This window comes from Octopus bimaculoides, chromosome 1 (assembly GCF_046866305.1).
Source record: "Octopus bimaculoides isolate indiv1 chromosome 1, ASM4686630v1, whole genome shotgun sequence".
NCBI lineage: Eukaryota > Metazoa > Mollusca > Cephalopoda > Octopoda > Octopodidae > Octopus > Octopus bimaculoides.
The window spans coordinates 193433956-193449680 of record NC_142928.1 but is presented as its reverse complement, the minus strand read 5'-3'; the positions used below and the strand labels follow the sequence as shown (position 1 = coordinate 193449680).

Here is a 15725-nt window from a genome sequence, read left to right as displayed (position 1 = left end):
AGGTAACTGCTTCTGCCCTCATTCTTATTAACTTTTGCTCTCTTTTTCTCCCTCTCTTTTTCTTCCTCACTCTCTCCCTTTCTCTGGCTGGGTAACCATGTGCCTCCTCTACTACAAGACATCTATCTCTGCCTCTATGTCACACTTTACTCTTTCATCATCTGACACAAGATCACCTCCTCCAATACTCCCCACTCTCAAAGACTCTTTGTCTTCAAAAGTCACTTGGTAACCTCACCAGTGCAGGTGTTACTTAAAAAGCACCCAGCCCATTCTGTAAAGTGGTTGGCATTTGGAAGGGCATCCAGCTGTAAAAACTATGCCAAAACTGACCTCACCTATGTGAGTGCCATGTAAAAAGCACTCCGCCCACTCTGTGGAGTGGTTGGTGTTAGGAAGGGCATCCAGCTGCAAATCCATGCCAAAACAGACTCAGAAACATGGTGCAGGCTCCTGCCTATTCAGCTCCTGTCAAACTACTCAACCAGCATGGAAAGACATTAAATGATGATGATGATGATGATGATGATGAAGGCTATGAAACGGCTGTAATACTAAGGATGCCAAGTTGTTAAATAAATATATTCACCTTTCATACCTTCTGAAATATACTCCTCATGAAATAATTTCATCGATCAGAGCTTCTGGACACCCTACATTACACTTTTCCATATTGTATTACTATGTAGACTGTTAGCTGTGTCCATAAGTGGAGCTTTCTGTGATAGTCACATGATTCTCTAAATCGACATCTTGTACTGTAAACTTATTTACACACACACACACACACACACACACACACACACACACACACACACACACACACACACACACACACACACACACACACACACACACACACACACATGGTTATTTCAAACCTTTTGCCACTGAATAATAAATATATGTAACTATTTATGACTATCCCATATAATTTCATCCGTTAGTTCAAATATTTTGGATGTGCTTTTGCATTTTTTATTTGCATGAATTTGCATTGATTCCATCTGTCCATCACGTTCAATCATTATATGGTTTTATAAAAGATTTTTGTTTTTCCCTTTCGCTTTTTTTTAATGCTTTTTTTTTATGAACTGTGTTATACGTATAATAATATAAATTATATATATATATACACACACACACACACACACACACACACACACACATATATACACATGCATGTATGTGTACAGGAAATCACAAACAATAAACAACATGAAAGAGGAAAATAAATGAGTTCAATATGCAAAGAACAAGAGAAACAAATAGAAAACAGGACAAATAACACAAAGAACAACCCTTCATCAGTTGTCAGCGGTCTATCTACTCATTATTTTGAGCATTGAATGATAATATAAGTTTGTGAAGACAGTTGCTGCCATAAGTACCAAATTAAAATTTTGGATTTATGGAGAGTCAAAGTTGGGAACAAAAACTGGACAGTGGAGACATACAAAGAAACTGAACAAAAACAAACATGGAGCGTCGTTAGACCAGAATGAAGGTAAAATAGCAAACGCTGGAGAAATATTTTCTTAGAAAAAAGAAAAGATAGAAGAGAGAGATAGAATATGTCCAGTCCTGAAGGAAAAGAAAGATGATCACGTGAGGAAAAGAAAGATGGACGATGGTCAGGTGTGAGCAATAAGAGAGAGAAAAAGAGAAAGAGAGGAGAGAGAGAGAGAGAGATAGAAAACAGTGAAGGAAAGAAAAAGGAATTAGAAAAACTGATGGAGGAGAAAACAGTATAGAGTAGGGTCATGTCAAAAAGATGAAGAGCACCGTCTTTGGTTGAAGGAATCAACCCCAGGACTTAATCTTTGTAAGCCTAGTACTTATTCTATCGGTCCCTTTTGCTGAAATACTAAGTTTCGGGGATGTAAACACACCAACATTAGTTGTCAAGCCATGGTGGGGGGACAAACACAGATACAAAGATACACACACTTAAATATATATACATGACAGGTTTCTTTCAGTTTCCATCTACCAAATTCACTCACAAGGCTTTGGTCAGCTCCAGGCTATGGTAGAAGACACTTGCCCAAAGTGCCACACAGTGGGACTGAACCCGAAACCATGTGGTTGGGAAGCAAGCTTCTTACCACACAGCCATGCTTGCGCCTGTGCACATGTAATATTTTATTATACCATAATTCCTTTTTTAAAATTATCATTCCCACTTTTTTCATACCACCAAATACATTTTATATCTTTATATATTTTGAAATTGGATTTTGTCCTTATATTTTGATCAGTTTTTCATGCTTGTGTGTCTGTTTTTCTTCTTTTTTTTTGTCTCCTTAATACCAAACATGTAGAACAACACCTTTAGGTCTCTGTTGATTCACCTACTTAATGCAGGTTTTCTGATCACTCCTACCTCCCTTCTTTTACTACGTACATACATACATATGTATTGTTTCTGTAGCCATATTTGATTACAAACTGTCTTGTAATTAAAAATGTTTGATAACTTAGCTTACATTTTCTTTTCTTTTTCATCCATTTCTCTTTTCTTTCTTCTTTCCTTCTACTTGACATGGAATCTGCACTCCATCTTCATTACAACAAACTTATTTATTTAACAATTTACTTTATTTATTTACTTGCTTTTTGTGATACTCGTTTGTCCTTGTCTTTGAATTGTGTTATTCAGTTTTAATTCAACTTTGACTAATTTTTAATGTTTTACATTATTCTTTACTCCTTGTCAATCATTTTTATCCAACAGATTCCTGTTATTTTGAAAAGTCATAACATCCTTGTCCAGTCAGCTTTAAATGTTTAATTTGATGTGTTACTAAATAATTATTACCACACACACCATTTATAAATGTTTATAAACAACTGTGTTGCTCATGTGAGTGTGTGTGTGTGTGTGTGTGTGTGTGTGTGTGCACGTGCACATGTGTGTTCTTTCAACCACATTTCCTCCTCTTTCTTTTTTCTGATGAAAGACTTGCATCCAAAATATTAAAACCCTTCCCTTCAAGCTTTATACTTATAACACCTTTGTTAAAATGTTTCCCTTTTGTTGTGCTTTTTCCTTGTTTCTGCTCATCCATCAAATATAAATATAAATATATTTCATATATTTATATGCTCTCAGAGTGGCACTATACTCTCGGAGTGGTTGGCGTTAGGAAGGGCATCCAGCTGTAGAAACCTTGCCAGATCAGATTGGAGCCTGGCACAGCCTCCCAGCCTGCCAGTCCTCAGTCAAACCGTCCAACCCATGCCAACACGGAAAGCAGATGTTAAATGATGATGATGATGATGATGGTGATGATGATTTATACTCATACATACATGCACACATGCATAGGTACATATATTCATGAATCTAAGGAACAGTTGATGAAAATACATTTGTTTAAAAACACATTCATTGAAAGACAAACCAAAAGGCATATTTGTAGAAAAACATTTTCATAGAAAAACAAACCATTCAAAAAGAAAAATTGATTGAAGCCATATAAAGTCAACAAAAGCTAGAATATTCATTGAAATTTTCATATTTTTCAAAGAAAATGGTTAAAAAAATATATATATATATAAAAATAATGCAATGATTTTACTGATATTTGAATCAACTGTCATAGTGTTTTTGAGGTGTCAAACTTGACTGAGTGCGAGATAGACAAGAACAGCATGCAAGTGAAAATATACATAATGTCAACGAAGGTTTATCGAAAAAATTAAAATGTTTGTTATAAGCAAACATGCAAACAGGAGGTGAAAGTGTCTCTTTGATTGACAAAGAAATGAAATAATATTGTCACTCTTTATTGACTCCAAATGATAACTGCATTCTGTAGCAGAAAGCTCCAACAACAGATTTTAGCTAAAAATGACTGATTGGCTAGGATTGGTCTGAAATAGACATGTGATGGAGAGAAGCTAAGAAGTCAGAGTGAGCCAGTTTTTTAGTCCAGAATTTGACACAGGATGAAAGTTTACTTCATTTGTTAAAAAATTTATTAATAAATTAATAATCATAATATATATATATATATATATATATATATAGTTCTCAGCCCCCTCCTATTTATCATAGTCCTCCAGGCAATAACACAGGAATTCAAGACAGAATGCCCCTGGGAGCTCCTCTATGCTGATGACCTTGCCCTAATTGCTGAGTCACTATCAGAACTAGAGGAGAAGTTTCAGGTGTGGAAGCAAGGATTAGAATCAAAGGGCCTTAGAGTCAACCTACCTAAAACCAAAGTCCTAATAAGAAGGAAGGTAGACAAACCACAAACCCCTTTAGGTAGATGGCCCTGCTCAATCTGTAGAAAAGGCGTAGGTAGAAACTCTATAAGATGTACCCAGTGTAAGCTATGGACACATAAGAGGTGCAGCAATATCGAAGGAAGGCTAACTAGGAAGATAGTTTTGTATGTGGCAGATGCTCAGGAGCAATAAACACTGAAAATGTGCAGAAGACAACTTTTGCCACATTCCGGGGAGAAAAACTAGAAGTAGTTGATAGCTTCTGTTACCTAGGTGACGAAGTTAGTAGCGGGGGAGGGTGCACTGAAAGTGTAGCTGCTAGAATAAGAATAGCCCGGGCAAAGTTCAGAGAGCTCTTACCTCTGCTGGTGACAAAGGGCTTCTTGCTCAGAGTAAAAGGCAGACTGTATGACGCATGTGTACGAACAGCCATGCTACATGGCAGTGAAACATGGGCTGTGACTGCTGGTGACATGCATAAGCTCACAAGGAATGAAGCCAATATGCTTCAAGTTGATGCAGGTAGTTTATCCTGTCCTACTCTGATTTTTAGTTCATGCAATTGAAAAAACTGCACTATTTATGGGATGACCCAATACATATATATATATATATATATATATATATATATATATATATATATATATATATATATATATATATATATATATATATATATATACACACACACACATATATATATAAATACATACATACATGAACTTTATTTGTGGGTTAACAAGGCAACCAATGGTTTCATGTGAAATTATCTTTACAATTGTTCAAGCATGGCAAATAGAAGTGTTGGTATTTGTCTCCATTTTGGATGGGAATACCACTGTTTGATATTAGTGTGTGTGTATATATGTATATATATATATATATATATATATATATATATATATATTTCAATTTGATTCATTCTCAGTCGAAAGACACCTCGAAAGACACCTGTTGGTATTTCTTATTGCTTGTATTTGTAATTGTGTACCATGTTCTCTGTTTTTGTTTGTTTGTTTTTTGTCTTTGTTGCTATACACATTCACTAGCTTTCTTACAAAGGGGTCTAATGCTCTTAGCTTAGACATTTTTGGGGGCAACCAGATTGAATTATCTCAAGTGTAACTGCCTGAAATGGTTGTAACTTCTGAAACCTGACTGAGGAAAGAAAGCCACAAATGACCCACCTTTTTTTGCCTGTCCTTCTAATTGTTGTTTCTTTTGTCTGTCTTTGTATTGTCTATCTCTCCAAATGTTTTAATGTCCTCTATTGCGTTTTTGTTCCATTTTTATATTTATATATTTATATATATATATATATATATATATATAGCGGTGTACGTACACCCTTGTGCTCATCTTATAGTAGGTATGTATCTAAATTTTGTACGACTCTTACTCTTTCTTTTATTCCCCCTCTCATTTTTCTTCCTCTTCTCGTTCCCCCTCTCTCACATTTCTTGGTCCTTTTTTTCTTAACTCCCACTATTTCCCACTCGTTTATCTCCCCTGTACCTTTCTCTTTGTCTCCGATTTTTTTCTAATCCTTCAATCCCGCCGCCCCCTATCCATCTCTCCTCCTAAAATAAGGGAGTAAGAAGACGAGAAAAGGAAGGGCATGTTTTGATGGGGGAGGGGTGGATGAAGTAGGGTGGATTGGTGTTAGAATAGAATTCAGTGGAAATCTTCAATAGAAAATATAGAAGATGAATTGATGAATGAGCCTTGGAACCTGTGACATTTAGGAGTAGAAATAGATAAATGAATAAATAAAAAATATATATAAAATGACATGATAAAAATGAATAGAAGGGAATTTCAACAACAGGGGTACTGATTCAGAAGGATAGTCAGTGGTAGAAAGGTGAGTTTGTGGTGATTGTAATAATAGTCAGAGATGAAATCAAATGAAAGAGAAATGAGTCCTGTGAGGTGGGGTGATTGTTGCAGTGAGTGTTTGTGGCCTTTCTCTGTGGCACTGCCTTTGCAATCATGTCTGCAAAGTGTGTCTAAACACACCATTTATTCTGGGGTGTATAACCAGTTATACCCTCTTTGCCCATCCTCTGCTGCTTAATCCTCCCTTCTTTTTCTTTGTTTCCTTGGTGAGGTTGTTATAGTGGTTTTTCTTCTGTAATTTAATCTTTTGTACTTTCGATGTTTTTTTTTCCTTTCTTTCCTTCTTGAAAAACATGTTGTTAATAAAATGTCTTTCAATAAAAAACTTAGGGGATAAATATTTAGGAAATTGTGAATATTGGACACCACAGCAGAAGCGTTAAGGATGCTCTTCCTTTCAAAGAGGATTAGCCAGCAAGAGTCTTGTGTCAGTGTCACATAAAAGGCACTTGTGCTGGTTCCACATAAAAGCACTTATGCAGTGCCACATAAAAGTACCCAGCACACTGGTTGGCACTAGGAAGGGCATCCAGCCGTAGAAACCATACCAAATCAGACTGGAGTAAGGTGCAGCTCCCCAGCTTGCCAGCCCTGGTCAAACCATCCAACCCATGCCAGCATGGACAACAGACATTATATAAATAAATGATGATGATGATCTTGAAGATATAAAAACAATACAGAAATAAAATAAAGATATACATAGAAAAATGTTGTAAAAGGTATTGAAAAAATACTGAAAAATATTGAAAAAAGTGACAAAATAAATGGAGAGAAAAAAAAAAGAAAAAGAAATTTTAGCAACAGTGGTAGAGAGATGGTCGATAGGTAAGTTGGTGGTAGTAGCAGTGATAGTAATAGAAAAACTCAAATAGAATAATATAAAAAAGTAAAAGTATTGCAGAAAATTGGGAATATTGGTGTTTCTTCTTTTATTCTATGATAGGAATCCTACATATTGATGTGCTAATTCCATAATTTTTCCATTCATAACTTGCCTGAAGACCCATGGGTGAAATTTAGAGTAGCAATAGAAGGACTTGACCAAAATGTATTATTAATCTGTACTATGGTATTGAGTGTTCTAGGATCTTCCTTAAATTAGTGGACGAGAATTTCACACAATCCCATAGATATGGACAATTATTTAATAGACACAACTTAAGGGTCTCATTCAGCTGTAGGCCCAATGTTGAAAAGATTTTAGTGAATGCCTCTAAACCCTGTACAGAGGTAGGCTGCTCACATGGGGTGAACAGTGAGTGCCCAGTAGATGTCAATACAACTTCAAGGCCAAGGTCTATGTGGAAGAGGTGGTGTCCAGCAGTAACAGCAACAAAAGCAGCGAAAGCAGCAGCAACAACAACAGCAACAGTAGCACCAGTGATGTATTCAGCAGTAACAGTAGCAACAACACCAACAGTAGCAAGAACAACAACAGTAGCAACAACAGCAACAGTAGCAAGAACAACAACAGTAGCAGCACCAATAACATAAGGACACACACGGAAATATGTTGGAATAACAGAGGGCCCATTTAAGCAGTGACTAAATAACCAAAGGCTCTCTTTTAGGATCCCAGGGAAGTGCAATGTTATGTCTTTGGCCACCTGTATATGGTGTTTAGAAGAAGAAGGTAGTGCCATACGGTATGAACTGGAAGCTCCTGGAACAACTGGGACCATATCTTAAAGGAAGCAGATGATGTAAACTTTACTTGATCGGGAAGGCAAGGATCCTGAAAAATTTACTTGACCTGGGGGGGGGGCTTCTTAAATTCCAAAAGCGAGATGTTTAGTTGGTGTCCCCATAAAGGAAAATTCATGCTGGAGACATAGAATTTGCTGTCTACTGACTAGTGAATGGAAATTGTATATAAACTGACCCTTTTTGGACACCGCTGGAACTGGTCAAAGGACGATAACTCCATCTCACCCAGAGGGGTTTCACTTTGAAGAATTTAATTTCAAGTTTTTTTTTCACAACCTTGGCTGACCAAACCTGTATTCCTACCTCTATTAGTAAAAGGATCTATGTGCCTCCAGTTAGCAAATCTGATAAGTTGTCAATGTTGTTGACAGTATAATAGGTGTGAAATTATTGTTAACTTTCTAACCAGTCATAATTGACAACTATATTATATATGTACATTATGTATACACACACATACACACACACACATGTACATACATATATAATTCAAATGGAGGTTATGTTGGCCTCATGGAGGGATTGTGTCATCCAAGGAAAAACTGGTTCAATACCTAATATTTTTGTGGGGTGGGGATTAAATCCATAAAATAATAGGCTTATATATAAATCCTAGTTTATAATCATACAAATGAAGAATAAGAAAATGGAAATATTGAAGTTAATAAGAGTTTATTATCAGCAAAATTTGATCATTATCCCTTACAGCTGTTTCAATTAAGCTTAGTGAAGTTAAACAAGTATTAAAATCATGTTTCTAAGCTTAATCTCTTCAGAGGGGAAAAAAATTACCCTTAGATATTTTGTGTGTTAGTTTTTTTAATCATCATGGCAGACTCTTATTAACTTCAATACCTCCATTTTCTTATTCTTCATATATATATATATATATATATATATATATATATATATATATATATATATATATATATATATATATATATATATATATATATATATATATATATAAAACTACAAGTGGATTGTTGGCAATTTGTTTCCTCCGTCCTCCTTTTCTCTTGGATTTTCCTCTGTCTCCTGTTTCTGAAGAAGAGCTTTGCTTGAAACATAAAACTAACTTTCTTTCCTTCCCTGAGTATTTGTTAATACTTCGCATTTACCATGTCCTCACATTGTTTTTTTCTTGCTGTCTTGTTTTCTTGGTTATTTTGATTAATTACACACACACACACACACACACACACACACACACACATCTATATTACAATGATTATATGACAAGCAAAAAACAAGGTAGTTGTAATTCACAGATGATATCCTTATGATCATTTCGATGGCTAAACCATTGAAACAATCATAAGGACATGGATTATTAACTAAATTTACCTTGTTTGCCTCTTGTTACTAAATCATTTTATGTACTTTATGCATATTATAACCAATGCACTTGTCAGGATTGTTTATATCAATATGAATCCCCTTTCTGAGTGCACATATTGGAGTGGGATGGATCATATGAAGTTCTAATATATGGTTACTTGCATTATAGGCTCATTTATGTATGTATCTGTCACAATGTTTCTCTCTCTCTCTCTATCTATACATACATACATACAAAGATCGTGCATACATACATAAACACACATACATTTATATATACTGACACACGCATGCACATATATACACTCACACATATGCATACATACATACATACATATGCTTTCGGTGCAGGAAAGCCTTCTTTTTCTGTCGAGGGCTTATATACCCTTTTATTAGACTACTTTCCTTAGTCATTGCACGGTGACCGCCATAAGCTTTAAGCTTATATAAAAATACCAATATATATATATATATATATATATATATATATATATATAGACATATACATATATATATATATATATATATATATATATATATATATATCATCCCCGTGTACATGGATATACGTAAATTTATATACACGCACATATGTTTACATACATTTGTATAAAGTTATGCATGTATTGGTATGTGTAAAAAGTGTGAGAGCGTGAACGTGCGTGAAAGAGAGAGAGAGAGAGGGAGGGGGGAGAGCACATGTGTGTGTGTGTATAAGAGAGAGAGAGCGAGAGAGGGGGAGGCTGGGAGAAGTCAAGATAAAATATTTGTTAGAGAATATTTGTGTAGAGATTACTTTTAAGAGTTTTCCCTTCTTTAAAACCAACTGAATCATGAAATTTATAGTTTGAATCTACCAGCAAGAAGAGTCGGTTTGTATGAAATGTGAACGTGCTTTATTACCGTTGCAAGTTTTATTGCAGCTGCTGTGTCAACGAGAACACTTGCAACTGAGAGCAAACAACAGGGACATCAGATGCAATGTGCTGTTGCTGTTTGAGAGCGTTAAACGTTGTCAACTAACGACAAAATGACGCGCAGCATTCTATATTTCACTTGCAGTAAGGGGCCTTTGGTTGCATTTATGCACTTTATCTCTCGTTACACCTCAGGTGTCTGTTGCACCTTCCATGTGTGTGAAGTGTTATTGTATAAGGAGTGAATGAGAGAGGAAGAAAAAGTGAGGGCGGAACAACGGTGTACAAATTACTCACACACACTTTCACACGCACAGAAAGAGCTTAATACAAACTGAGAAAAGTAGAGAGAGAGAGAGAGAGAGAGAGAGAGAGAGAGAGAGAGAGCAACACGGTAAGAAGAGGAAAACAGAAAAATTTAGAAAGAAGAATAAAAAGTAAATCGAATAAAATGGGGAGAGAAGAGCAAAAAATAACCTGAAAAAGTAGGGAGAACCGGAGAAAAAAGGTCTAAAATTAAGAAGAGAGAGAGAGAGAGAGAGAGAGAGAGAGGTTTGAAAGTGAGAGAAATTTAAAGGTAAAACGATAAACGAGAGCGCAAGAAGCAAAAGTATTTGAAAAGAGTGAGATTTGACGAAGAGGTGAGAGAGAGAGAGAGAGAGAGAGAGAGAGCTTGAGCTTTCGTGTGTAAAGTGATCAGAACTCTACATTGTCATTCGTTGTTTTACTACTACTAACTACGATGCTCCTGCAATCTCTCATTTATTCGTTAACTTCTCTCTATCCTTATTTACAATAAATAATCCTCTCTCTCCATTATATATATATATACACACACATATATACACACACACACACATATATATATATATATATATATATATATATATATATACACACATATATATATCATGTAAAATAATAATAAAAACAAGATTTGAATCGATTTGATTTCATTCTAAATCTCATTCGCCGCTTCCTTTACTTTATTCAACCTTTACCCTTTCTAACCCCACTCATTCATTCTCTACTCTTTCACTCTTTTTCTATCTCTTCATCCAATGACTTATTTCCTCACTCTCTTTCACTCTCTCTCTCTCTCTCTGCTTCCAATTCCTTTTTATTTCTCTTCCTGTCTTCCTCTTTCATCGTCTCGCTATTCCCGCTTCGTTCTTTCCTTTCAATTTCTCTTTCAACTTCCTTTCCAATTCTTTTACTACATTTCTCTCTTTCTCTGTGACTTCATCTGTTCTTCTTTTTTTTCTCCTCCTCTCCACGCTCTCTCTTTCTCTGATTACATGTTCATTCTTTCTCCTCCTTCTCTCTGTGACTTTATCTGTTCTTTCTCCTCCCCCATTCTCTCTCCCTCTCCTGTGTGTCTTCTTCTTTTATTGCTACCTTATCACCGCTCTCTCTCTTCCCCCCCTCGTGTCATTATATATATTCTTCCTGCTTCTCCCTGCCTATCTTCATTTTTTCTTTATCCTTCTTTCTCCCTCCCTCTAGCCGTATCCTCGCCGCCGTCGCCTCCCTCCACCGTTGGAGCCAGGCAGCAGCACAACAAAATGGCTGGTCTTGCGCAGCCGAAGTCGGAATCTAAGCTGCCTTTGGAGATACGCACCAAGTCGGTGGAACACACTCTGGTGCCTCTTGTTGCCCAGGTAAGTAATTACAATAAACACCACGATCAGGTTATTGTGCATTAATTATTCTAAAGGGCTTAAATCACACTTTCCTGGTAATTTTTTCTTTCACCTCCTTCCAACATCATGGTGGAGATGTGGCGGTTTCCTATTAAAATTAATCCCGGTTGATAGCTATTTCTCTCTGAACGTTAGTGCAGAGTGTTGCAATTGTAACTGAGAAGATATAGAAGTTCGATTTCACGCTGCATTCCATTCACAACCCACTACCCGTCTTCATAGTATACAAATTGTGTGGTGGTGGTTGGTAGTAAGACATCTATGCATACGGTGTGTCTGTTTATATGAGTGTCATCTCTGATTTCGCCTTCACAAATTCACTTTTAAGGAATTTTCTAAGCAACAAGGATCACCAAAAAACACATTGCACGCCCAAATTCCCTTTCATATTCGTCAATAATGTAAGGGTCAGGGTGATTTCTTACTCAACATGCTCGTTACAAACTTGCTTAATCATTTTTTCTTCTTTCGTGCAGCCCGCCTGCTCCCAGATCGATAATTTCCATCCACCCCTTTCAGTCAGCTTCTCACCTCATCCTTATGAATGCCGAGTGACTCAAGTGTAACATATTTGCTGGGTTTCACATTCTTATTGTATTTAATGTTTGCTTCCAGTCAATGTGAGCATTTCTATGTCTACTTCAGTGAGTGTACGTGTGCGTCTATGTCTGTCTATCTATCTATCTATCTGGTTTCACTAACAAATACGAGAGTACTCAATACGTTTTATAGAGGATGGAATGAATATATTATATAGTTGAATATTAGTACTTTTTAGCTTCATTCGATTTCACATCCATCCGTTTCGCACGAAACTTACTCATAGGAAAGTAATAATATTCATCCTCTACATCGTACTGTATATATATACTCTTTGTTAATTATGCTATCGTTGCTGGTGTATATATCGATTAAAATTGGCAGTTTTTCAATTTAGCTATTTTTTTTTGTTTGTTTGCTCTTGGTCTGATGTGTTGGACTTTCCGAGTTTCGTCCCCAGAAAGTACCTCTTGTTGATAACACTGGTTGAACATCGGTGTGGCCGCTCTACCGAACTGCACTCCTCCACCCACAAACCACACCCTACCGTTTTACATCGTTAGAATGGTCATGGTTGGAATACCTCATGATTAGTGTTTTCTTAGTCAAAGCTAACCCGGAGCAAACATTTATTTTGAAACATTAACCTTTCCTTCTGTTTTCTTGCCATTTCATGTAAATACGTTGAAGTTGTCTCTGTTTATAAAGAAAAAAAGTAAACCAAAATAGTTTCATGTTTCTGTGCTTAAGCGATTTAAAGTTCCCATCTCTTATGGTTTATTAATAAATCATATTTCAACATTTAATTGTGAAGTGTCGTTTATTTAGTGAAGAAAATAGTTTCGAGCTATAGAGTTCATCAAAACTGAATGTTTTCTGGATTTATTATTTTTACCCCTTATAATACTGATGTTACACGTGTGTTTATTGTGCATCTGCCATGTGCTGGCATATTTTCCCCTTTGACCTATCTATCCTTCATATCAATGAATGTATATCTTGAATGTTCTGTAACAAAGGACCGAAAGGTAAAGAATAATCCTAAATATATTATGTAGCTGATAATTATTGTTTCGTCTGTCTGTCTCTCGCCATACACATACACATATTCGAATAAACTTGTCGAATATTCACTAAACAACACTCCCCTTATAAAACAAAGAACAGCAGAGAAACGACATAACGGAATACCCGAATGTTTCAAAAAATTAAGTATTGTTTTGTTTAGAAAATATAATTTGGTAATTTAGTTCAATCAGTCTTAATGATGAGAGGTTAGTTACCTAATCGGCTCATAGAATATTATTTACAAAATACGCGTGGAATCCCCCCTCTAAGGTGTGTTGCTGTTTTGTATCTATAAAATATACACTAAAACGGCAATTAACTCAGTTTAATTGATCTCAGTCACTCGTGTAAAAACGTCGATTTATTTGTGAATGTAGCAAATGTAGCATTTCGTTTCGATGTGGCCTCTCTCTTGTAATAGTGATCGTTGTTTACATAAAGAATTGACAACTTTACACACACACACACGCACACACGCACACACGCACACACACACACACACACACACACACACACACACACGTATGTATGTACTCATGTACACCCATACGCTCGCGCGCACACACACTGTTTGTAAGATCTGAATGCTAAGCAGGTGGAATTTCTCAAACTGTTGCTTTTCTGCAATAGTTTCAGTTCTTCATTTCGTTTTACATAAAAGATTCCCGAATTGTCTTTGCGTTATGTGAAGAACTGTTGACGCGGCACACTGCTACAGCTGACACACACACACGCAGAACATTATTTTGTGTCTGGGTTGTCTAGGTACATGACAGTGTTTTGCATACGTGCTCCCTCTCTCTCTGTTTCAGGTTTCCCCTGTGTTGTATGTTTATTTTCTGTTGGTTTTTCACGACTATGTTTGTTTGTAAAAAGTATTCATTGCTCACCTTTCTTCATAACGTGTAGAGCTGACATTTCTGTTGTCTGTTCAACATAAAATTGGATGAATCACATCAGCCATGCGTATACAAAATACCAACACACACACACACACACACACACACACACACACACACACGCCTATAATTTTAAGTTTCCTTTGGAATTCTGTCGGTGAATCTGTTGCCTGAATTCTATTGAATCATCCTCTTAATGTATGATGTGCCGAAATCATAGAAATTCTGCTGTGTTCTTTCCCAGCCCCCAGTTCCTTCGTCTCCTCCTTACCCTATTATTAAACCACTCGATGTTACCAATTACAATAAAGATGGCAGCGCTCATCGCTACATGTGGCATTCAAACACTTGTAAACGCTTTCTCCAGTTTTCCTAACTTTCAAAACAACAAATTGAACCATTATCTGTTATTGTTATCTATTTCGCAAATTTTAAAATGTCTCTGGACGTTTTAAAAACCAAATAGTCTAATCTAAAATGGTTAATTTCGAAAGCTAAATGGCAAGAAAATAGCTGTGTTTTGTCTCTTATAAATATATAAAAGAAATTACTATGAATAAAAAAAAAAGGAATAAGAAATTAGAATGAACTTCATTAGCTCACAGCTGTTTCTGCTATCAAATGCAATGTTTTCTTAGTTGAATGCTTCTCACTCTCACATATACAATATTTTATGTGAGAGAGAGATAAGAGCGCTTCTACTTATTTACTTTTGTAAAGGGTTGAACAATTATTGCATCAAAAGTCGGATACATTGAAATTGTTGAAGCTCAAAGATTTTAGTAACTTGACATTTCCAATGTAGTTTTAAATTTCCAACATGGGAAGCCCGCAAAAAAAAAAAAGAAAGAAAGAAAAAAAAGAAGGAATTTGTTTAAAACCTTACATACTATGGCGATGGGCGAACACAAAGCCTTCTTTCCTCTTTAGAACTTCCTTATCTCTAAATCTACACTTGTTACTACTGCTGTCTCAATAACTAACCTCTGCAGGCAACATATTTCTATAACACCAATATTGAAAGGTTTACACAATTGTTTATTATTTTTCATTACATTCTTTATACATTAAAAACCTGATTTAAAAAAAATATTTTCTCAAATAAACCTGCAGGCCTGCAGTCTGCGACAAAAACAAAAATGAATTAGATCAAAATGTGTCATGTATTTTGCTGTTATGAATGCTCTCTCTCTCTTCTCCAGACATGTCTTCACCGGCCGGTGTGTGTGTATACACACACTCACACACATATCTATGTATGTATGTATTGTGTGTGTGTGTGTAGTTAGCTTACTCAGCTTGAGAGGCTGGTTGATTTAAATGTTGCAGTTTTACTCATTGCTTCATCTATTCCACTGCATCAGTTTCAGAATTTTTCTTTTAATGCTCTCTTTTCTTTGCTTCTTTCC

The 15725-nt window shown here is 35.9% G+C and overlaps 1 protein-coding gene across 2 annotated transcripts in view; it reads left to right on the top strand.

Moving 5' to 3' along the window:
* The first annotated feature begins 11660 nt into the window (after positions 1–11660).
* The window catches only part of LOC106877594 (alpha-catulin), a 338021-nt gene continuing 333956 nt past the window's right edge, over positions 11661–15725 (top strand). For both annotated transcript variants that reach the window (XM_052973445.2, XM_052973451.2), the window contains exon 1: positions 11661–11767. In XM_052973445.2, coding sequence (XP_052829405.1) covers positions 11672–11767 — 96 coding nt within the window. In that variant the 5' untranslated portion in view covers positions 11661–11671. The remainder of the gene's footprint in view (positions 11768–15725) is intronic.